The sequence below is a fragment of the Vombatus ursinus genome, unplaced genomic scaffold (genome assembly GCF_900497805.2).
Source record: "Vombatus ursinus unplaced genomic scaffold, bare-nosed wombat genome assembly UNPS02014821.1, whole genome shotgun sequence".
NCBI lineage: Eukaryota > Metazoa > Chordata > Mammalia > Diprotodontia > Vombatidae > Vombatus > Vombatus ursinus.
In genome coordinates this window covers 15,837,764-15,862,658 of record NW_020954599.1, presented here as the reverse complement: position 1 = coordinate 15,862,658, position 24,895 = coordinate 15,837,764, and the positions used below count along the sequence as shown (strand labels likewise).

At 39.6% G+C, this 24,895-nt stretch overlaps 1 protein-coding gene across 1 annotated transcript in view; it reads left to right on the top strand.

Annotated features, from left to right (window-relative positions):
* The window catches only part of CASP6 (caspase 6), a 32,749-nt gene extending 8,307 nt beyond the window's left edge, over window positions 1-24,442 (top strand). Inside the window, exons 2-7 of the mRNA XM_027837513.1 lie at window positions 445-490; window positions 3,568-3,714; window positions 7,128-7,204; window positions 11,970-12,145; window positions 18,325-18,484; window positions 22,178-24,442. Coding sequence (XP_027693314.1) covers window positions 445-490; window positions 3,568-3,714; window positions 7,128-7,204; window positions 11,970-12,145; window positions 18,325-18,484; window positions 22,178-22,416 — 845 coding nt within the window. The 3' untranslated portion in view covers window positions 22,417-24,442. The remainder of the gene's footprint in view (window positions 1-444; window positions 491-3,567; window positions 3,715-7,127; window positions 7,205-11,969; window positions 12,146-18,324; window positions 18,485-22,177) is intronic.
* The last annotated feature ends 453 nt before the right edge of the window (window positions 24,443-24,895 follow it).

Here is a 24,895-nt window from a genome sequence, read left to right as displayed (position 1 = left end):
GCGGGGGGGGGGGGGGGGGGGGGGGGGGGGGGGGGGGGGCGGGCGGGCAATGAATAGCTTGCCAGTTGTCATACCGAGGATGTAAACAAACGTGGGACTTCTTGAATTGGAAACCGTGTTTTAAGCTGTATTGTATCTCCTGAAGAGAACAACTTGCCTTGAGAAGAAATATTTTAAAAAATTTTTTATCATTCTATAATTAAAACATGCAGACGAGCCAACCATCCCTCCCAAAGATGGAGGCTTAGTAAGATTGCAAATGATTTGTGAGCCAAACAACACTTTCCAAAGCTGACATATGTAAGATACACTAAACCAGAAGATTCAAGTTTTTTAAACATCACTTTTGAAGAAGAAGCAAGCCTTTGGTAGGTGTGGAAGAGAGGGCATTTAACATTTCCTGATGCATTTCCATCTCAAAAACTCTTTTGTTTTTGTTTTTAGGGGATGCTGGACAAAATGTGACAGAAGTGGATGCCTTAATTGGAAGGTAATAGGTCTTTTTCTTGGTGAGGCAGTTAGGGTTAAGTGACTTGACCAGGGTCACACAGCTAGTAAGTGTCAAGTGTCTGAGTTTGGATTTGAACTCAGGTCCTCATGACTCCAAGGCCAGCTGCCCCAATAGGTCTTTTTCTAATAAAGACTCTTGGCTGGTGCTAATGGCAGAATGAGGAGAGGGTTTTAAAGGAGCCTGGGGAGATCAAAGCATTAAGAGCTAACTCTTGGAGCTGAGTAGAACCAAGTTTTATTAAATAGATGAGTTGTATAGTGGGTGAGTGATGATACTGCTGACCCCTTGGGAGTGAGAGCACTTTGTAAACTGAAAGTGTTCATAGTGTAATTATTAAATCCCACATCAGACACTTTGTAACTATATGACCCTGGATGAATCACTTAACCACTCTGCCTCAGTTTACTCATCTGTAAACTGTGATGGTTGGACTCAAGGCCATTCCAGTTCTTTGATCCATGGTCCAACGATGATGATGATGAACCAGCTGTTCTCATGGCAGATGGAAAACTAGCCTGACCCAGGCTTCCATGAGAGAAGAAAGCCTGGTATCTACAATCTGGGATGGGATAGTCCCACAGTAATTGATCCTGGCCAGACCATATCTGGAACATGTTTAGTTCAGGGCGCCGTGGAAAGACATTGACAAACGGCAGTGTGTCCGGACGACAGGAACTGGGAAGATGAGAAGGTTTAAAGATAGGTGACTGAGAAGGAACTAAAGATGGTTAGCCTGGAGAAGAAAGGACAATACTGTTAGAAAAGTGCAGCTAGAAGGAACATCAGGGGGCCCTCATTTTACAGATGAGGAAACTGAAACCCATCGAGGTTAAGGGTTGTCATGTGGAAGATGGATTAGATTTACTTCTGTTTATCCTCAGAGGGTAGAACATGGACCAATGAATAATGGATGGAATAGTAAATAATGATAATAATAATAATAACATTTATAAAGTACCTTAAGATTTTCAAACCACATTACAAATGTTATTTCATGTTATCCTCACAACAGCCTGGGGAGATAGGTGCTATTATTATCACTTTACAGATGAAGAAACTGAGGCATAAAAAGGTTAAGTGACTTGTCTAGAGTCACATAGCTAGTAAGTATGTGAGGCCAGATTTGAACTCGGATCTTCCTGACTCAAAAGCCCAGTGCTCTAACCACTGTGCCACCTAGTCAGCCAGGATAGAATCTCCAGAGAATCTCCAGGTGAATACAAGGAAAAACTTTAATCATTTCATTGTTCAGTCTTTTTCAGTCTTATATGACTCTTTGTGACTCCATTTGAGGTTTTCTTGGTAAAGATACTTGAGTGGTTTGCCATTTCCTTCTCTAACTCATTTTATGGATGAGAAAACGGAGGCAAATAGATCAAGTGACTTGGCCAGGGTTAAGCAAATACCCGAGGCAGTAATAAATAATACATACATACATACATAAAAAAGATGAGCCTTCCTGACTTCAGGCCCAGTACTTTATCCACTGTGCTCCTAGCTGTCCTTAAAATACACAGGGTTACAGAGAAATTCATTTATGTTGAAATGTGGTTATCAAATATTTTTAAAAATTCATTGACCTTTTATTAAGAACCCCTGCATTAGGAGCAGGCCTAATTCTTTGGCCACGGAAGTTATGAAGAAAGACAAGAATACAAAATGGATCTCAGTCCTTTGTGGCTCACTTCTGCTGTGACTGTGACAGAGTAGGAGGAAAGATGGGTAAAGGGTGCTAAGTTTCTGGCACTTCTTGAAAAGTTTGATGCAGGAGTTTTAACGTGTGTGTGTGTGTGTGTGTGTGTTCTGAACCTCTTTGGCAGTCTGATAAAGCTAATGGACCCCTTACAGATTCATGTCTTTAAATAAAATAGAAAGGATTGCAAAGGAAATAAATTATATATATTTTTAAATGATTTTTCCCCCAATTACATGTAAAAACAATTTTTAACATTTTTTTTAAAGTTTACAGTTCCAAATTATATCCCTCCCACCCATTCCCACCCCTGTCCCCTTCATGGTAAGCAATCTGATATAGGTTAAACATGTGTAATCGTGTAAAACATCTCCATAGTTGTCATTTTGTGCAAGAAGACTCTAACAAAAAAAGAAAGGAAAAAAGAAAGTATGCTTTAGTCTTTATTCAGACAGCAACAGTTCTTTTTTTGGAGGCAGATAGCATTTTTCATCATGAGTCCTTTGGAATTGAGAAAAGCTAAGTCAGTCACCGTTCTTCCTGGTACAGTATTTCTGTTACCATGTGCAATGTTTTCCTGGTTCTTTTCACTTCACTTTGTATAAGTTCATGTAAGACTTTCCAGGTTTTTCTGAAATCATCTTGCTTATTATTTCTTGTAGCACAATAATATTCCATCATAATCATACCACAACTTGTTTAGCTATTCCCCAGTTTATGGGCGTCCCCTCAGTTTCTAATTCTTTGCCACTGCAAAAAAGAGCCGCTACAAATATTTTTGTACATGTGGGTCCCTTTCCCTTTTTTATGATCTCTTTGGGATACAGACCTAGGAGTGGTATTACTGGGTCAAATGGTACGCACAGTTTGTTTGCCCTTTGGGCGTAATTCCATATTGCTCTCCAGAAACCGGTTGGATCAGTTCACAACTCCACCGACAGCACGTTAGTATCTCAGTGGAAATCAATTATTTTGAAATAGTTATCAGCATTTTTCTTTTAAGAATTCAGGACCCCAGGTTAAGGACTGCTTCTCTAAAATTATAAGTTGGAGAGAAGGTGCTGACCTACATTGGTAGAAAGTGTGTTTCCTTATCTTGGAGTTTCCCTGGAACAGGGAATTTACAGGTCCATTCCCAATCCCTATACTCTTTATTTGCTGTCTATCCTGATAGAATATAAGCTACTTGAGGACAAGGACTATTTCATTTTTTTGTTTGTTTGTTTGTTTCCCCACCACCTAACCCAGTCCTTGGCACGAAGGGCACTTAATCATCCTTATTGATAAATTAACTGACATTACTTGGTACAGGTACTGGGTGAATTTGACTCACACTTCTTATTCTTTGACTTTTCATGAACAGTGACTTAATTGATCCAGCAGAAAGGTACAAAATGGATCACAAGAGGAGAGGCATAGCTTTGATCTTCAATCACGAGCGGTTTTTCTGGCACTTGACTTTGCCAGAAAGGCGTGGCACCAGAGCAGACCGAGAGAACCTTAAACTAAGGTAGTCTACACATCTTATCCTATCTTCTATCAGAAACAAATTGTCATGTTGGAATGCGTGTCTTATAAAATTTCTAAGTGGCAATCAGATAGTAAGGCAGGAGAGAAGATGGCTCTTTTTGGTGAATAAAGATCATAGAATCATAGATTTCAAGGTGGGAGAGACCTTAAGGTCATTTAGTCTAACCCCCTAAGTATTACAGTTAAGGAAACTGAGGCATGAGGAGGCTCACTGCTTTGTCCAGGATCACCCACTGAATGGCAGAGTCAGGATTTGAACTTGGGCCTCTTCCTTCAGAGTCCTTTTCCATAGAAAAGGGCCCCCCTGTTCAGAAATAAGCTGGAAATGCTTTCTTTCATAAAGATGTCCCTATTTTATCTATTTAATTTCACTTTTAAAAGAGGTCATTATTAGCCTTAATTTGGGAAAAATTCCTTAAGCACCTATTAGGCCCTTTAGTAGGTGATAGGTTGGCTTCAGAGTGGTGAATTTTTCAACCAAAGCAACTCTTAAGACCATCTAGATAAATAGAAGAGGGGAGGGGTCAAGATCAGTGTCAGTTGAATGGGTTGAAATATTACTTATATTTATCAGTTGTTTGTTTTTACGGAGTTGATGTTGGTCTGAATTGTTTTCCTGATTCTTCCTACTTCACTCTTTATCAGTTCATACAAGTCTTTCCAGGTTTCTCTGAAACTGTCCTTTTTATCATTTCTTCCACACAGTAATATTCTATCATATTCGTATACCTAATTATTCAGCCATTCCCCAATAGATCAGCACTCCCTTAGCTTCCAATTCTTTGCCACCACAAAAAGAGTTGCTGTCGGTATTTTTGTATATATGAGATCTTTTCCCCTTTCTTTGATCTGCTTAGGGTTTCAGGCTTCATAGTGGTATCTCTGGGTCAAAAACCCGGTTAGTAACTTTGTGAGCATAGTTCCAAATTACTTTCCAGAATGACAACAGCTTCACCAAGTCCACACCCTCTCCAACGTTAATCTTGTTTTCTTTCTTGTCAGCTTGACCTGTCTGATGGGCGTGAGCTTTAATTTGCATCATTATCACTTTCTTAAGTTTAGACAATCAACAATAACAAATCAAGTCCTGATTTGTAGTATATGCTGATTTCTGAGGTCATAAGCTGGTCTGAGCAGGTTTCAGCACATCTCCCCCCCTCCATGTGCCCAGCCAAGTGCCTGAATGTGATTTGTTTTTTCATTCATTCATTCATTCATTCATTCATTCATTCATTCATTCATTCATCAATCAAATATTTATTAAACTCATCCCATATACTCTGCGTTATGTTAGGCCAGGGACAGGGGATAAAAAGCAAAGAAATAGGTCTTATCCTCAGAGGTTCAAGTGTGGTTGAGAAGTACAAGCTGTTTACACAGGAAAAGATAAAACTTTCATACTTCAGTCCCCTACGGACTGACCAAAGGTCTGATGAGGGAGGGATAGATAGCAGATGTTGTAAGTAAGTGAGCATCAGCGGGGAGGGACTGCGGCTTGGCAAAATTTGGTTTTCTCCCTTTCTGTTGAAATGAAAAGGATTTTCAAATAGTCCCCTGGGAGACTCCATGCATGGGCTTGGGGTCTGTAGCTGATTGCTTTTGTTGGCCACCGACAAAACTGTCCTTTGAAATTCTCATTTCCTTTCCCTGCAGTTTACTTCTGGAGAAATAGTTTCTCCAATTGCTTTAGATTAACCATTAAGATGGGCTCAGACACCATCTTCTGCAGGAGACTTTTCCTATTTCCCCTCCTTGTTAGTACCTTCCCCTCTAATGTGACCTTGGGTCCACTTCCCATCCTTCTTATATATACTGCTATGTGTACATGTGGTCTTCCCCCAGTAGAATGTAAGCTCCTGGAGGGCAGGGGCTTTTTTTTTTTTTTAATCTTTGCTTCCTCAGTCTTTGGCACATAGTAGGTGCTAAATAAATGTTTGTTGATTGATGGGGGCATGTGAAAGGAATAGTCGCTATATCAGGTAGACTAGTCTGGCAATTTCTTTATATATAATATCATTATATATGTGTGTGTATAAATATATATTTGTATATATAAATTATATTTGTATGTTACATATAATGTAAATATGTTTGTATGTCATATAACATGTAATATCTTATCATACGATATATTATATATATACTGTATTATACTATATATGCTATATTATGCTTTATATATTATATACACTATGTTATGCTTTATATATTATATATACTACATATACTATATATGCTATAGTATACTTTATATATTATATATACTATATTATACTATATATATTATACATACTATATTATACTATATATGCTATATTATACTACACGATATATTATATATACTATAGTATACTATATATGCTATAGTATACTTTATTACATATATACTATATTATACTATACTTTATATATTTATATATGCTACATATGCTATAGTGTACTTCATATATTATATATACTATATTGTACTATACTTTATATATAATATTATGCCATATATGTCATATTATACTTTATATCTTATATATACACTATATTATACTATACTTTATATATTATATGTACTATATTATACCATATATGCTATAGTATACTTTATTATATATGTACTATATTCTACTTTATGCATTATATATTATACTATATATTATAGGTATATAGATGTATATATAGATTTATATCCTCAGTACTTTAGAATGTAAGCTCATATTGAGTAGAGATGTTTTTATTCTTTGTGCTTATATCCCCAGCACTAGTACAGTGCCTGACATAAAGGTAGGTGCTCAACAAAGACTTGTTCATTTCCCAATCCAATAAACATTTGTTAAGCACCTGCTATGTGCCAGGCACTGCGCTAAGTGCTGGAGATACAATTAATAAAAAGCAAGAAAGTCTGTGCCCTCAAGAAGCTTACAGTCTAAGTGGGGAGACAACACACAGAAGAGGCCATGAAAACGGGGTGGGGAAGGGAGTGGGCACCGGGGGTAACCCCGCACAGGGGAATCTTGATCTGTGGAATTGAAACCAGGCAGGGCAGCAAATGCAAAGTAGAGTGGCCTGTAGTTGTTTAATTAATTGAGTTGTGTACTTGATAGTAGCAAGATGGTCCAGAGAGAGCTGGGGAGCACTGCGAGGGCTGCATGGAGAAAGGGGCACCTGAGCTGTTTCCTGAAGGAGGAGATGGATTGAGGGGACCCTAGATCAGGCCCGGGGACAGTTTATCCCAAGCCAAAAAGGCAGAATTGGGCAGGACCAGGTTAGAGAGCAGTGGAGTGGGGGTGAAGCGTGCACGAATTGGGGCTGGAAAAGCAAGTTGGAGCCTAACTATGGAGGGCCTGGAAGGTGTTTGGATTCCCTGGGCAGGACTTAACATTTCCCCTACTCTGTCTCCAGGCTCTCAAAACTGGGGTTTGAGGTGAATTGCTTTGATGATCTTAAAGCTGAAGACCTGCTGATGACCATTCATAAGGGTATGTGCTTTCTCCATCATATGTATCTCTAATTAGGAAGCAGCCCCATTGGAAGTTGAACCCAGGGGTGTGATAATAAATGTTTAACAACTGGATCTCTGTGGGAAAAAAAAGTATACAAGACATACTTTCAAATTTAATCTGCATCTATAATGTTTCTCCATTACTTTCTTAAGTCTAGGCAGTCAACAAGACAGTAAGTCAAGCCCTGATTTGTAGCATTTGGTCAAATTCCAAGGTGTAAATGCTCATACTGAAAATTTAACGTCAGCTCTCGTGAGCACACCCTTGCTTGAGCCCTGTCTGGAAAGAGCTGCTGCAAAGATAGAGGATGAAGCATGTAATGTATAGAAGTGCTAGAACTTGGGAGGGTTGGAGGGAAGGAGGAAGGGCTTTCATTGGATGTCTTCAGATACTCCCAAAGTTCTAGTATCATCAGAGCCACAGTCCCTCCACTGGTGCCTATTGCAGCCCTTCCACACCTTTGTAGATGGTTCTCATCAGTCACCATGACCAGAGCATTCCATCATCTGGTGGCAAACCTTCTGGGGACGAGACTGTTTTAACTGAGCTGGACAATAGACGGTGTCTTTCACTAGACCCACGTTTGAAACTTCGTATTTAGTAATCCCTACCTGAGCCTGAACTCAGCTGCCACAGGGAACCCTGGGTCACTTTACTGTCATGGTGAAATGCCAGGTCAGTTATTGGTAGAGTTTTCTTTGGATTGACTTTGTCCAAATCATAGTGGTCGGGAGACGGGGGTAGAATCCTGGGTTCATAGATTTTTATAGCTGGAAGGGGCCATCGAGGCAGCTAGATAGCATGGTGGATAGAGTCCTGGGTCTGGAGTCAGGAAGAGCTGAGTGTGAATCCTGCCTCAGACCCTGGGCAAATCACTTAACCTCTGTCTGCCTCAGTTTCCTCAGCTGTAAAATGGAAAAATAATAATGGCGTCTACCTCCGGGGGTGGTTGTGAGGATCAAGTGAAATATTTATAAAGTGCTTAGCACAGCGCCAGACACATCATAATAGTCATATAATAAATGCTTGTTTCCTTCCTATCCTCTTCTTTCCTTCCTCTCAGCCATCCGTTCTTTCCTTAGTGCTTAGCATAGTGCTTAGCATAGAACCTGGCACATAATAGGCATAGAATAAATACTTGTTTCCTTCCTTTCTTTTTTCTTTTCCTCCCTTCCTCCCTCTTTTCCTTCCTTCCTTCTTATTCCCCTTTCTCTTCTCCTTCCCCTTCTTTCTTTCTTTCCTTCCTTCCAGTCCAAGCCCTTCATTTTATAGGTGAAGAATGAAGCCCAGAGAGTCTTAAGTGACTCTAGCCCAGTATCACACAACTAGTAAGTGTCTGAAGAAGGATTTGAAGCCCAGGGTTTGCTGACTGCCCATTTCCGGGCTCGTGATGTACAGTTATGGTACTTTTTGGTTGCTGTCTCTGTGTTCACAGAGGATTAATACTGCCGGCCAGAATTGGGACTCTGGCAGAATAGCCCTTCACCTTGTTCCTCTCTGGCTTTCAGCATGAGTACTAGGTGTCCAGGCGTTTAGAGATAAGGGTTCTTGGCTCAAGGAATCTGATAGAAAAGGGATTTAACAACATGAAACCACTGACTCAAAAAGCCGTACTCCGGAACATTCCATTTCAGTGAGTAACTGTGAGTAATCAGTGAGGAGACTTGCTTATGAATGGCCTAAGTCCCTCGTTTTGAAACCTAAACATGTTCTCTTGTTTTATTTCTAGGAGAGTCGGAGAACAGCATAGGCATCACCGTTATATGAATTTTATAAACCTCATCTCTTAACCTGTTCTTCTCCTGGCTATAAATACCCCACTCAGGAACAGTGATTAGAACTGAAAGGTATCTTAGAGGCCATCTGATCCAACAGCCTGATTTTACAGGTTGGGAAACTGAGGCCCAGAGAAGTTGAGTCATCTCATTGTATGGTTGATATATGTCAATATATAGTTGATATATATCAATATATATCTGTTATAGAGTCGAGTGCCTGAGGTCACACAAGTTTGTAAATAGCGGAGCTGGAGCTAGAACCTTGGCCCCTTTTCTCCAAGTCCACTTGTCTTCACTGCGTTCTCCATTTTGGTTTTTCTTAATTAGTCTTTTTTCTTGATCCATAAATCATCATTTTGACTTACCTCATCCCTTTCAGGTTTTGGTGCCTGTTTATTCCCCCATCCCTCCTTCTTGTATGAGCTCCATGAGAAGTCTCCTTGGTTCTTGAGGCATCAAAGGGCGGCTTTTGTAACAGACTTCCAGCTACAGAGAGCATTATAAAACAGTCTTTTTTCCAGTCCCTGCCCCATTAAATAACTCCCTGCTGCTCCAGGGAGAGACTGGATGGCATTCCTGAAATCATGTGGTGGTGGCCCCCTCTCTCCCATTTCACATCTGCAGAATATCAAATGGTATCAGTTATATCTTCTTTTTTTTTTTTTTCTTGGTTCAGTGTTAATCAGTGTTAATCAGGGTTAAGTGACTTGCCCAGGGTCACATAGCTAGTAAGTGTCAAGTGTCTGAAGCTGGATTTGAACTCAAGTCCTCCTGACTCCCGGGCCAGAGCTCTATCCTCTTTGTCACCTAGCTGCCCCCAGTTGTACCTTCTTTCTTTTTCTTTTTCTTTCTTTTTCTTTTTCTTTTTTTTTTGGCTAGGCGATAGGATTAAGTGACTTACCCAGGGTCACACAGCTAGTAAGTGTCAAGTGTCTGCGGCTGGATTTGAACTCAGGTCCTCCTGACTCCAGGGCCAGTGCTCTATCCATTGCTCCACCTAGCTGCCCCCAGTTGTACCTTCTATAAGAAAAGTCAGTGAACTAAGTAAAAAGCTTGCTAATTGGACTCCACTCAAATCCAGTTTGTTATCAGACAATGGTATAAATGATTATTGCTGACTAAAATCTGAAATAATTTCATAAATGGAAACACTACTGACTAGAGTCAGGTGATGGCATTTCAATTCCTACTTCTGTGACCTTAGCTAGGTCATTTAATACTTCCTCACCCCCCCCCCCCCCAGTTTCTTCATCAGTAAAATGAGAGGATTGGATTAGAAATCCACTGAGATGCTGAAAACTGAAAATTAATTAATTAAAATTAAAAAAAAGAAAGAAAATAAAGGACGAACAACAATTAAAAAAAAAAAACACTGAGGGCCTTTCTAGCTCTGGATACATAATCCTGTGATTTATATGTTTAGGATACATTTTAAAATTAAATTTTTTCAGTTATGCATTTATTTTCTCTTCTCTCTTCCTCCCACCCCAGGCCCACACTAAAAGAAATAAAGAAAAAAAATAAAAGGAAACCCAAAATAAATTCCCACATTGGCCATGTTCAATGTCCAGATGTATGTCTTATTTGGCCCATGTCCATCTGTCTTATTATGGACTCTTATTGAGTCCATCACCTGTCAGGAGGTGGGTCACATAATTCCATCACTGGTCCTCTGGAATCTTACTTGGTCATTGTGTTGATCAGCCTAAATCTTTCAAAATTGTGTTTTTTTTTTTAATATATAATGTCAGTGTAATAGTATAAAAATTGTTCTGTTCTTTTTGCTCTGCATTAGTTTATACAAGTCTTTCCAGAGGTCTCTGAAATTGTTCCTTTCGTCATGTCTTAGGGGACAATAGTATTCCATTGCATTAAATTCCATATTTGCTCAGTCGTTCCTCAATTGATGGACTTTCATGATGTTTGTCATTATAATGCATTATTACATACTTCCCTCCAATGGTGTCCTACCCTGATGCCTCACTCGTACACGAGAGTAACCCTGGGCCTTGATGACTATGCCACTGAAGGGCAAATAAGTCCTATAAGATGGAAAAGTTTCTAATAAAGACTAATGATAGACTGTGTGTACATGTGTCGTCTGAGGACTAACTTTGCTAAGCCCATTCGGGGCCAACCAGTGGGCATAGTGGATAGGATGCTAGACTTGGAGTCACGAAGACCTGAATTTGAATCCTGCCTCAAACACTTACCAGCTGTATGATCCTGGGCAATTCACTTAGCCTCTGTTTGCCTCAGTTTCCTCATCTGTAAAGTGGGGGTAATAATAGCCCCTGCCTTTCAGTTGTTGTGAGGATCAAATGAAATAAGAGATGTAAAATGTTTGTTAAACCTCAAAGCACCGTATAAATGCTAATTTGTATCACCATATTGGCCCCTGGGGATGAATTTTTTGGCTCTGGCCAAACGCAGAGAGCATCTACTAGGTCACTGATAGATTGATGGCCTGTGCCGGTGGAGAAGGACCCATAGCAATGAAATCATAGATTGGTGAAGCATCACTTATGAGTAACTTATTTTCACAAGAGCGTAGATTTAGAACTGGAAGGGACCTGCTACAATCCAGTTAAAGGACCCAGTTTTATTTACATCAATAAGCACAGTATTGGAAAGCAGATTTTAAGATAACCCTGTATTTTTGCATTTCACTAAGCTAGATGATTTTTTCACCCCCTCCCACTCTATTCCAAATTACTGATAGATCGCCACTATTTTTTTTTTTTTTGGCGAGGCAGTTGGGGTTAAGTGACTTGCCCAGGGTCACATAGCTAGTGAGTATCATTGTGTGTCTGAGGGCTGGATTTGAACTCGGATCCTCCTGACTCTAGGACCAGTGCTCTATCCACTGCACTACTTAGCTGCCCCAGATTACCACTATTTTCACCCGTAGAATTGGATGCTTTGTTTTCCCTATCTGAGCTCTCCATGACCATTCCTTGCAGTGTCCACCTCTAGCCATGTGGATGCTGACTGCCTCTTGTGTGTGTTCCTGACCCATGGTGAAGGAAATCACATCTATGCTTACGATGCCAAAATTGATATTCAGAAGCTGACCGCCATGTTTAAAGGAGACAGATGTCAGAGCTTAGTTGGGAAGCCTAAGATATTCATCATTCAGGTAAGAGTAATGTCTGTCGTTTGGAAAAGTTCATGGTTCTAGTCATTTGTTTATGAAGGATTCACAAAAACCTTTTCAAGGGCAAGTGCCTTTTTCTAGATTTTCTTGATTTCTAGAATTTCTTTTTTCTTTCTTTTTTGCTGAGGCAGTTGGGGTTAAGTGACTCGCCCAGGGTCACATAGCTAGTAAGTGTCAAGTGTCTGAGGTTGAATTTGAACTCAGGTCCTCCTGACTCCAAGGCCGGAGCTCTATCCACTGTACCACGTAGCTGCCCCAATTTCTAGAACTTCTAGATTAGGAAGATCCCTGGTTAAACCTTACTATGTCTGGAAACCTTGCCGCCACCCCCAAACCGTACCCTGTTAAGGTTTATTTTTTTACTCAGTAGACTAGCTTCCCCAAAAGACCCCCTTCCCTTTTAGTTTATGTTTTCTTGTTATCTTTTGTTTTTACATTGCCTTCATTTCTTCATATCAATAACCCAAACAGAAAGCCATCCCTCTATCAAAGAATTTTTCTTAAAAGGAGGGAAAAATGCAATTTAGCAAAACCAGTGTCAGTCAAGTCTGACAGTATATGCAGTATTCTGTACTTAGAGACCCACACCACTGCAAATAAAGAGTGGAACTTTATTCTGTTCTCTTCTTTGGGCTCAAAATCTAAGCTCTCTACTTTCTTTTAAAAAATTTTTGTTATTCTGCAAACACTAACAAGCATGTACATTTCAATAAACAAAAGAAAAACAAAAAACATGAACATGAAATTAAGAATCTCTGCTATGAAATAGCTTTTTTTATTTTTTATTTATTTATTTATTTTTTTTGCTTTTTGGTGAGGTAATCAGGTTTAAGTGACTTGCCCAGGGTCACACAGCTAGTAAGTGTCAAGTGTCTGAGGCCGGATTTGAACTCAGGTCCTCCTGACACCTAGCTGCCCCTTGTTTCCTTTTTTTTTTTTGACTAGGCAATGGGGTTAAGTGACTTGCCTTGGGTCACAGAGGTAGTAAGTGTTATGTGTGGTATGTGTCTGAGGCTGGATTTGAACTCAGGTCCTCCTGACTCCAAGGGTGGAGCTCTATCCACTGAGTCACCTAGCTGGCCCTTGTTTCCTTTTTTGAAACTATATAATAGGGGCTGCTAGGTGGTGCAGTGGATAGAGCACTGGCCCTAGAGTCAGGAGCTGAGTTCAAATCTGACATTAGACACTTGACATTTACTACCTGTGTGACCCTGGGCAAGTCACTTAACCCCATTGCCCAGCCAAAAAAAAATTGTAAATAATGAGTTCAGAACATTCATTTCAAAGCTGTCCTACTCATCTCTGTCTCCCTCTGAACTGTCTTCTGTTCTTTTACATGCTTTTTCACTGCTCATAATTACATAATGCTTAGATTCAATTTTTTCTTGCTGTACTGTATTGAAGTTATTATGTATATTGTTTTCCTATTTCTGTTTATTTCTCTTTGCATTAGATCATGTAAACCTTTCCATGGTTCTCTGTATTCTTCTGTTTTATTATTTTTATTATCATTATTATTATTCTGTTCTGTTCTCTGTATTTGGGTCATCTCATAATGGCACATAATAGTCCCGTAAATTCAGTAACCACAATTTGTTTAGCTGTTTCTCAGTTGTTGAGAGCTCCCCACCCCCTCCCCCATTTTAACACAGAAAAAGTTAGCAAAACACATTGTCTGTAAGAATAGGCAACTTTTGATGTCTGTAGTCTCCCACCTCTAAGTTGTCTTCCCTATTAGAATGTATGTTTCTTTTTTTTTCTTTTTTTTTTGGTGAGGCAGTCCTCAGGGTTAAGTGACTTGCCCAGGGTCACACAGCTAGTAAGTGTCAAGTGTCTGAGGTCAAATTTGAACTCAGGTCCTTCTGACTCCAAGGCTGGAGCTCTGTCCACTGCCCCAGAATGCATGTTTCCTGAGGACAGGCACTGTTTGTTTTTTTGTTTGTTTGTTTGTTTGTTTGTTAATGTTTCTTTATATCCTCAATTCTCAGCACATAGAATTCATAAAGAATTAATAACCATTCAGACTACTCTTGGAAAGTATCAGTGTTCTCAGTTAGAACAATTTATACAATAAAAATAGTAATGTTAATGAAAACAGCACAAAAAGGCTTCTGGACTCAGATCAGACTTACGTTTGATCAATACCAGTTGGCATACAGTAAGTGCTTAAATAAATTTGTGTTGACTGACTGTTGAGGAACGTGGCATGTTTCATCACCTGTTCCTTGGAAACAGGACTGAACTTTGCATTTCATCTGAGCTGCCTCTTAGCATTGTCATTTTCATCTAAATGATTGCAGTTATTGTACGATTGTTCTCTTGAATTCCTGCCACTTCCTTTGCAAGGAAGAACCCTGAGCAGTTATTAATTCATTGTGAATTCTGTTGATATCTTGGTTTTAGCAAAACAAGTGCTTAGACTTAAAATATGGGCGACTCACAAAACTGCTCTTATGCTAATTCCCAGGCTAGTCCGAGGCTGAAGGCAAAGCAACCAAAAAGAATTGTCTGGTGGTTGGAACTTGACTGTTTTGGAAATGGATGAATGAGCATATCACAAATTTATCTTGGTTCTCTAGGGGCTACAATCATCACAGGCCCACTGGAAGAAAAGTTGATTAAAGAGCACAGACTTGTGAGTGCTTGTCTTTGCCTCGCCTCTGTTTTTTATTATTAATTATTAATATTTTAAAATTAATTTGAAAAGTGTTGCCCTTGTATTTTATTTTTTAAATATATTTTATCTCATTAAATATTTTCCAATTACATAAAAAAGTTTTAACATTCATTTTTTATAATTTTGAGTTTCAAATTCTCTCTCTGCTTCTGCCTCTACCCCACCCCTTGGGAAGGCAAGCAATATGACATTGATTATACTTATGAAATCATGCAAAATATTTCCCTATTAGCCATGTTGCAAAAGAAAACACATGCAAAACAAGGAAAATAAAGCAGTCAGAGTTCATCACTTCTCTGTCTATAGGTGGATAACATTTTTCATCATGGGTCTTTTGGAATTGTCTTGAATCATTGTATTTATTGATCGTAGTAGCCAGCTTTTTCATATTTGATCCTCATTACAACCTTGCTGTTAACTGTGTACAAAGTTCTCCTGACTCTGTTCACTTCACTTTGCATCAGTTCATATAAATCTTCTCAGGTTTTTCTGAAATCATCCCCCTTGTCATTTCTTGTTGCACAATGGTATTCCATCACAGTCATATACTACAACTTGTTCAGCCATTCCCTGATTGATTTGCTCCTGTATTTTAAACTATTTCTTGTGGGCTAGTCTGGAAGGAATAAGAAGGAAGTAAGTGGAAATCATTTTTTGATGGGGGATTTTTATCACAGTACACATAACAGGAACCACTCTTGCATTTGGGTCAGTTTAAACACTTTGGAGAGGTACTTTTTTTTTTTAATAATTTATTTATTTTTAGTTTTCAACATTCATTTCCATAAGATTTTGAGTTTGAAATTTTCTTCCCCTCCTTCTTCTTCCCCCCTCCCCAAGATGGCGTGCAATCTGACATAGGCTGTACTTGTACATTCACATTAAAACATATTTTCACATTAGTCATGATATAAAGAATTAGAACTAATGGGAGGAACCACAAGAAAGAAGAAACAAAACAACAAAAGAAAAGGAGAGCAAATAGTATGCTTCCATCTGCATTCAGACTCCTAAGTTCTTTCTCTGGATGTGGTACATTTTCTTTAAGCTTAAACTTGGTAATTTAAATTTGACAGCATTTGATTTAAATTCTTCCACTAATATTATTCCAGTTGTGTGTATTCTTTCCTTGATTTCTAGTTATTTTCCTTTCTCTCTCGTGCTTCATTGTAATCTTCTTTTTCATCATTTTTTACGGCGTAGTCATGTTCCATTATATTCATGTACCGCCATTCATTTAGCCTTTCACATGGGAGTTTTCTTTGGTGGCAATCTGCATTTGATCAATCAAGATTTCATTGTTTGTGTTAAAAAATTCTGGCTAAGTGGATGTGTGTGAGAGAGATTTTCTACAGTATTTCAGTGAGATAATCTGTTCTTTGGGAGACCCAGAGTCCTTAAATTATGTACATGTTCAGTCTTCAAAGTCAGTTGTTTTAGCTGCATGGGGCTCTCTTTCAAAGTTAACTGTGCCTTGCTTCTCTTCTGCCAGTTTTTCCTCTGCTTTCATATTTTTGACTTTCAAATCTGTTCTCTTTCTCAGAACTTCTGCTCCTTTGGGGAGCTCCTCCATTTTATTCTAAGGCGTCTGCTCTGATGCCGATCTTCCTTAATTCTACTTTTGAGAGCTTAGATTTCTGACCTAATTTCTAGCCCTCCTTCTGCAAGTTGTATTTCTCTTGGGAACTACCTGACTGTTATTCTGTGACCTCTGGGGATTCTGTAGGATTCTTAATCATTGAAGATTTTTCATTCTTTTTCTTTTGTAATAATATTCATAATAAATTCTTTTTTTACATATTTTTTTAAAATTAATGTTTATTTTTAAAGTTTTGAGTTCCAAATTCTCTCCCTCTCTACAGCCTCTAGCCCACCCCATTGGTAAGGCAAGCAGTATGATACGCATTATACATGTGAAGTCATGCTTAGTAATTTCATTGTGTTATTGCCCTTTAAAAAAAAAATCTCAGTGTTATTTTTGTGTTATTGCCCTTTTGAAAAATATTTATTCATTCTCTCTTTTGCCTTTTAGTCTCACTGATTATCTGTTTGGGAACCAGGCTTATTTCTAGATTCTTTCTCTTGGAGATATGTATATAGATAGATAGATAGATATAGATATAGATATATGCATTCTGCCCTTTAATGCTGAGATACTTTCTCCCATACAGACCCCTGCCATGGGGTATCTTTAGCCTCCCCTCTTTGGGGAATTTGGCGGCCTGACTGATGTCTTTCTCAGATTAAACCCTGAATAATGAATAAACTGAAAAATGAGTAAACCCTGTCAGTGCAGAAGACCGACTCTGGATAGGTTTATCATGCTGTTTTCCTTGGGCACAGAAGCCCTTTCCTCTTTAGCAGATTCTGCCTTACTTCATCTCATACCTACCCCCCACCCCTATCTCCCACCTCCAGTAGGACTTCCCTGTTCCATTGAATGGCTCGATAGAATCAGTGCCTTTTTTTTTTTTTTTTTTTTTAAAGAGGGGATGGGGGTGGGAGTGGTGAGAGAGCCTTAGTCATGACCATTGGGGACCTGGCAACTCCTTGAAACTCCAGCCTAGTTGCTGCCTTACAGTGACTGCCCCTCTGGCTGGGGCTGTCTGGAGACCAGGTTAGTTGAGTTGTTTTTTCAGTCATGTCAGACTCTTCATGACCCCATTTGGGGTTTTCTTTGAAAAGATACTAGAGCCGTTTCCTTCTCCAGTTCATTTTACAGATGAAGAAACTGAGGCAAACAGTTAAGTGACTTGCCCGGGGTCACACAGCCAGTAAATCTCTCAGGTCAGATTTGAACTCAGGGAAACGGGTCTTCTTATCAATCCATTGCACCACCTAGTTAACCTTGGTGAATAGGAACTGTAAATATTTAAAGTACTTGACTGTTATTTCATGAGTCATCCTTCTAGTTTGCATGGTGGCATATGTAAGGGTGTGCTTGTAAATGTTTAACAAGCAGCTCTCCAGGAAAAAAAAAGTGTTCCCAACACACTTTTAAGTTTGATCTGCCTTAAGATTTGTCTTTGTCACTTCCAGTTAAGTCTAGGCAGTCAACAAAACAATAATAAATCAACAAATCAAGGATTTCTGAAGTGAAAGACTGAAACAGTCTGCCACTAGTCTATTTCCAGCTGGTTCCAGCACACCCCTTGGTGTGTGTGTGTGTGTGTCTTCTTATCTTTCAGATTCAGCTTTATTTGCTTTAGATCTGGCTGTTTCCTTATTTTGAATTTTTTAGGTTGGAATACTGGTAGAAACAAATTCCTTTACTATCTGGGCAGTCACCTGACTTCCCATCCCCATCCCCAGAGGGGCATTTAGTAATTGTTTAATGTTTAGTAATGAACAATTTAGTAGTCATTCATTAGCTTTTTTTTTTTTTTAAGGCAATTGGGGTTAAGTGACTTGCCCAGGGTCACACAGTTAGTAAGTGTTATATGTCTGAGGGTGCTGATCTGACTCTTCTCCCTGATTCTATTAGGCATGTCGGGGAGACCAGCATGATGTACCGGTCATGCCTTTAGATGTGGTTGATCATCAGACTAACCAGGCAGATGTCAATGAAACAGAAATAGATGCTGCATCCATTTACACTCTCCCTGCCGGAGCCGACTTCCTCATGTGCTACTCTGTTGCAGAAGGTTTGTTAACTATTTCTAGGAGTGTTTGTTTGGTAGATTTTTTTTTAAATTTTTAATTAATTTACTGATTTATCAGCAATCACTTCTATAAGCTTTTGAGTTTTAAATTTTTCTCCCCCTCCCTCCCCAAGATGGCATACAATCTGATATAGGCTGTTCATACACATTCCTATTAAACATATTTTCACATTAGTGATGCTGTAAATAAGAATTAGAACCAGTAGGAGGAACCACCAGAAAGAGGAAACAAAACACAACAGAAGAAAAAAAAAAGGGCAAATGGTATGCTTCGATCTGCATTCAAACTCCATAGTTCTTTGGAGGCCTTTGGAGATGTCTTAGATCCTTGTATTGCTGAGAAGGGTTAAGTCTATCAATATTAGTCATCACACAACATGGCTGTTACTGTGCACGATGTTTTCCTGGTTCTGCTCACTTCACTCAGCATCAGTCCATACCAGTCTTTCCAGGTTTTTCTGAAGTCCACCTGCTCATCATTTCTTATAGCCCAGTAGTATTCCATTACATTCATATACCACAACTTGTTCAGCCATTCCCCAACTGATGGGCATTCCCTCAATTTCCAATTCTTTGCCACCACAAAAAGAGCTGCTATGAATATTTTTGTACATGTGGGTCCTTTTCCCATTTGTATGATCTCTTTGGGATACAGCCCTAAATTTTGATAGCCCTTTGGGCGTAATTCCAAATTGCTCTCCAAAATGGCTGGATCATATTGCAATTTGGTTGGTAGATCTTGCTCTTATTTTTGTCTCAGTTTCCATTTTGTGTGTTCTCCTTAGAAACTTTGAATCAAGGCTTTGTACCTAAATTGGTGAGTCACTGAGTATCATCGTCGTCATCTTGCCTATAGGGAAACCAAGGCCCAGAGACACGAAATCATTTGCCAAAGTAATGAAGATAGCAAAGTCCAGAGCTCTCTGATGCCCAAAGGCAGGCACTGGAATCCACAGACCAAAGTGAAGCAGCCCCTGTCCTCAGGGAGCTTTCACTTTAACAGGGGAAATAGCACATACACTTCTGTGTATATATGAGATATACAAAGTAGACACAAGGTGACCAAAGGGTGGGGGGAGGGGGACATCCTAGAGGTCATAGGGAACTGTTAGAGTATGTACTGAGTACACAGCTGATGCAGTTAGACCTTTGGTTCCATTTTGCCAACTGCTCAGAACTGTGTTGTCAAACTCAAATAGTATTTTCTTTTTTTTTTCTTTTTTTTTGGCTAGGCAACGGGGTTAAGTGACTTGCCTAGGGTCACACAGCTAGTAACTATAAAGTGTCTGAGGTCGGATTTGAACTCAAGTCTTCCTGACTCCAGGGCCAGTGCTCTATCCACTGCGCCACTTAGCTGCCCTGTCAAACTCAAATGGAAAACTGATCCCTGGGGCAAGTCACTTAACCCCAATTGCCTAAAAATAAAAAAAGAGTAGTGATAAATAGTACACCTGGAATTTGGCACAGAATTGAGACTAAAACATAATCTGGAAAATCACACGTGAAATCAGTTAAAACATCTAGTTTTAAATCAAGCCACAAACACAAACTACTTTAAACATGAAGTACTACTACTGGGTCCAGATAGCAGTCACCCCCATACATAGGCTATACTCCTACAAGGATATATCTATGACTGTTAGAAGATGTATCGGGGTGGGGGGAGAGTTGATCTATATTTGGACCCATGTCTGCATCTATGTTGTCATGAATGGCCTGTTTGCCAGTTACAGATGATGATGATCTCTTGGGGTCAGATTCTTGGAAAGCAACATCAAGACGGTAATGTTTCTCTTTGGTTCCTTGGCTCTGGAGCAAGAGATATCATGGACTCCTTTGGCCGTCTGGTGAAAACTCTGGATCCCCTTTCAGAATATTGCTTTTAAATGCATAAAATAAAGTAGCATTTCTTTTTTGTTTTGTTGTTTGTTTTGCTAGGCAGGGGGGTTAAATGACTTGCCAAGGGTCACACAGCTAGTTAAGTGTCAAGTGACTGAGGCCACATTTGAACTCAAGTCCTTCTGACTCCAGGGCTAGTGCTCCACCCACTGTGTCACCTAGCTGCCCCCATAAAGTAGCATTTCAGTGGAAGCCAATGACACCCAAATGGTTTTAAGAATGGATATTTGTTTTGTCTTTTTTTTTTTTTTTGTGAGGCAGTTGGGGGTTAAATGACTTGCCCAAGGTCACACAGCTAGTAAGTGTCAAGTGTTTGGTCTGAGACTGAATTTGAACTCAGGTCCTCCCGACTTCAGGGCCAGTGCTGTATCCACTGCGCCACCTAGCTGCCCCTAAGAATGGATATTTGTAACAGTTCATAGAATAGATCAATAACCCCAACCATAGAAGTAGGTCATCCTTGTCTCACTTTGTATTTCTCGGCATGGCACAGTGGATGAAGAGTTTGGCCACAAAACCAGGAAAACTTGGGTGCCAAGGCCAGCCTCTGACGTGTGACCCTGTGCATGGCTCCTAAGCTGTTCGGGTTCTAGGCAGTTCTTTAGGATTGTAGGTTGGAGAAAAAGTGCCAGCCTGCACTAGGTGCGAGAGTTTCCTCACCTGTAAATATCCAATTCTAGTTCCTCCCTATCCTGCTCACCTCAGCTTATATTAGTGCCCACCTGCCAGCCCTGGTCATTTTTTTAAAACAGTGAATTAAAATTAAAGGGAACGGATGCTGTCTTCTAAAGGAAATGACCTTACATTTACTCTGTATTTACTCTCTTCATATTGATTCTGTAAGTAGCGGTCTGTCTGTCCTTGTTGTCTTCCCGTTAGAGTAGAATCCCCTTGCAGATAGGGATTGTCCAATTTTCTTGGTAGCTGTATCCCTAGCATCTCACACGGCGCCTAACACATCAGTGAACATTTGTTGATCAGGTGATTGACTATGAAAGGACAGGAACCCCGAGATGGGCATCAGAGAGCTCTGCTCTTTGCTATCTTCATTACTTTGGCAAATGATTTCGTGTCTCTGGGCCTTGGGTTTCCCTATAGGCAAGATGACGATGATGATGTATAATAGCTAACATTTATATAGGGCTGACTATGTTCAATAGGGACAGCTAGACCCAGCAGATAGAACACTGGCCCTGGAGTTAGGAGGACTTGAGTCCAGATCTGACCTCAGACATTTACTAGCTGGGTGACCCTGGGCAAGTCACTTCACCCTGTTTGCCTCAGTTTCCTCATCTGTAAAATGAGCTGAAGAAGGAAATGGCAAACCACTTCATTGTCTTGGCCAAGAAGAACCCAAAAGGCATCACAAAGAGTCAAACACGACTGAGTCAACAACACTATGTACCAGGCACTGTGCTAAGTACTTTATAATTATTATCTTATTTGATCCTCAAAACAACCCATTTTACAGCTGAGGAAACAGGCAGAGAGAAGTTAAGTGACTTGTCCACAGTCACATAGCTAGATTTGAGGCAGGACTTGAACTCAGGGCTTCCTGACTGTAGGCCAGGGAACCTCTCCACTGGGCCCCCTTGGCTCAGCCGCCTTCTTCCTTTAAATCCCACGACTTCTATGATTCTGTCCCGCTTTACTCTTGAGCATTTAAGGCAAAATCAAACACTACGATGCCTCTTGAGAGCCACATAAACTTCTGACAAACCAAAGCTAGGCACCGTGCTAAAGTCTGGGCATTTTGTGTTTCTGTGTCTTTGCCAGGTTATTATTCTCATCGTGAAACAGTGAAGGGCTCCTGGTACATTCAAGACTTGTGTGAGATGCTGGGAAAGTACGGCTCCTCCTTAGAGTTTACAGAACTTCTCACACTGGTGAACAGGAAGGTTTCTCAACGCCGAGTGGATTTCTGCAAGGACCCGAAAGCCATTGGGAAAAAGCAGGTTCCTTGTTTTGCCTCCATGCTGACCAAAAAGCTTTTTCTCCTTCCAAAGTCTAACTAACGTCTGGGTGGCCACACGTTTTGGAGGTAGTCTCCTCCTCACTCTTTTTTTTTGTACAGTTAACATCTTGAGATGGGATCCAGTGCCTTTAAACTTTTTTAATCAGATGCCCATTTTGGGACAGAACCTCACTGTTCAGTGGCACAATTTTCAGTGGGAAACTGTTAACAGTTTTACCCAAAATTGGTACATCCATTAATCTTCATTTTTAGAGCTTTGGTCCTATTTGCAGATTAGCGTGTTGACAGCATTCTCAGGGAATATCAGGGAATCACCTTCCCAAGAGTTTATGACTCATCGACTTACATTCTATTAATCGGTAGCCTACCTAAATTATCAGGTGGTTCTAACTTGTACTTGTGGTATCTTTGTTTCTTGACCAAAGTCTGTTTTCTAATATTCATTCATAGCTTTTTTAGATCCTTGAGTGAAAAATAAAAACCAGCAAGTCATTTTCCACTAACATTTCAATTTAAAGGGAACACTTTTATCTTCTCTGGGACTTTTTGTATGTTTTTATATAAGACATTAAAAAAAAACATATTCTAGTTCAAATCCAGCCTCAGATATATAACACAAGCTGTGTGACCCTGGGAAAGTCACTTAACCCCATTGCTTAGTCCCCCCCCCCCCAAAAAAATGTTCTTACTTAAATCTCCGTGGTGTTTCATAAATGTATAATAACCACCAACACCCCTATCTCCCCCCCGCCACCTGCATACATACTTTCCAATAAATGGATACTTCCCCTGTCTAAACTTAAAGCTTGTGCCCCCAACCCATCAGAGAGCATTATCATTCAGCCTTTGTACATGTCTTCTCTTCCTTCTTGCCCCTCTCCCCGCCAAACCCCTTGGCTTCCCAGTGTTCTACACCTGAGACTGCCAAGGCGACTCCATCCCCATTCAAGACGCTTTTATTTTATGACATCATTCCTATGGGACCCACTTCCTGCTTTAATGGTGTTTCATCTGTGATCCTATTTTAGGGTAATGAATTTGTGATTATATAGACAAGGTATTTCTATAAGTTCTGTTCTCAGATTCTAAATTGTCAATTAATCATTGACAGGTTAAATACAATATATCTTGCAGAAGATTTTCATCATTGTAACTCCCCCTCCCCCAGATTTTCTAGTCAGTGTGCTGCAAATTTTAAATGAATCTTTGAAATTTTAGTGTTGCAAATTTGTAAACTTTTAAGATTCCTTTTCCCCCAGGACTTTCTTTAGATTAGACCTTTTAAAACATTTTTTTTTTTAGATAAAACACTATTTAGTGATTTAATAATTTAGTGATCACCTCTTTAGGTGGCCATACTAATACTGATTTCATTCACAGATTATCAAGTTAATGAATATATATTCTTTTAAACCACAGGTCTCTGAACCTTAAAGTGCTTTGCAAAACCAGCAACCTAGCTGTCAAAGGCTAAAGATGATTCATTTTGGTTTCTTATAATGTAGTTGAATATTTAAGCAGTAGTTTTCATGTCTTGTTCCAATTGGTTATTTCCTGGGAGAGGCTCTCCCACATGGCATTTAGGCACATACCTAATGGTCAGTGAGATTCTTGTCCTCCGTCCAGACCCAGCGGTTGGTTGGTTATCGGCAGCCAAAATGTTTCTGCCCTTCTCTTAATCTTAACTCCCCACCTCCTCTTCTCCCCCTCTCCCTGTGAAGGCATAATACTTATAGTCACCACTCTCCACTGACCCTGTTCCAAAGAGGCAACACCCCAGAATGTTTTAATTGGTGTACAGACCATGAACAATTTCCTGGGCTTTTGGGCAGATGTTATACATTTCTGATTGTCTCAGAGAAATTAAATGCTTTAACCACTGTACTGTCATTCTGTCTTAAATGTGATTATTTTAATAGTTTTTTACAGTAATGTACCCTAAGCTCAGTTGCTACAATAAGAACTCAGCTTTGGAAGCAATATGGATGGACAAAATTTTGTTTACATTTACTACATTGTTTTGATAATAATTGGGTGCTTTTGTAATAAAAAATTATGTAATTCTATGTTGATTCCTTTCATTTTCATTCCAATATGGTTGACTGTGGATCCCACCTGGGTAGAAAGAAGTTCTATCTTTTTTATCACCATACATTTCCATGGGGTCTCACAATCAGGCAGAACATTGTATTAACATACTCAGGGTAAGTGCCAAGTTTTCAATGCCCTAGGCTAGGCAGCTCACTCAAATTCTAAGTTGGAGAGGAGATAAAATTCTGAATTGATAGAAGTTGTCTCATACCAATGAAATCACCTGTCTAGTCCCCAAAAATATGTGTCCAGGTACTACTTGGAAGTTAATTTCATGAATGGGCTAGAAATTCAAATACCTTTACATATTTGGAATTTCTGGTGTCTTTCCTCTGTTGATTATCTCTAATTCATTCTGGATATATCTTGTTTGTATAGAAATATTTGCATGTTGTTTCCCCCATTAGACTTTGAGCACCTTTAGAGAG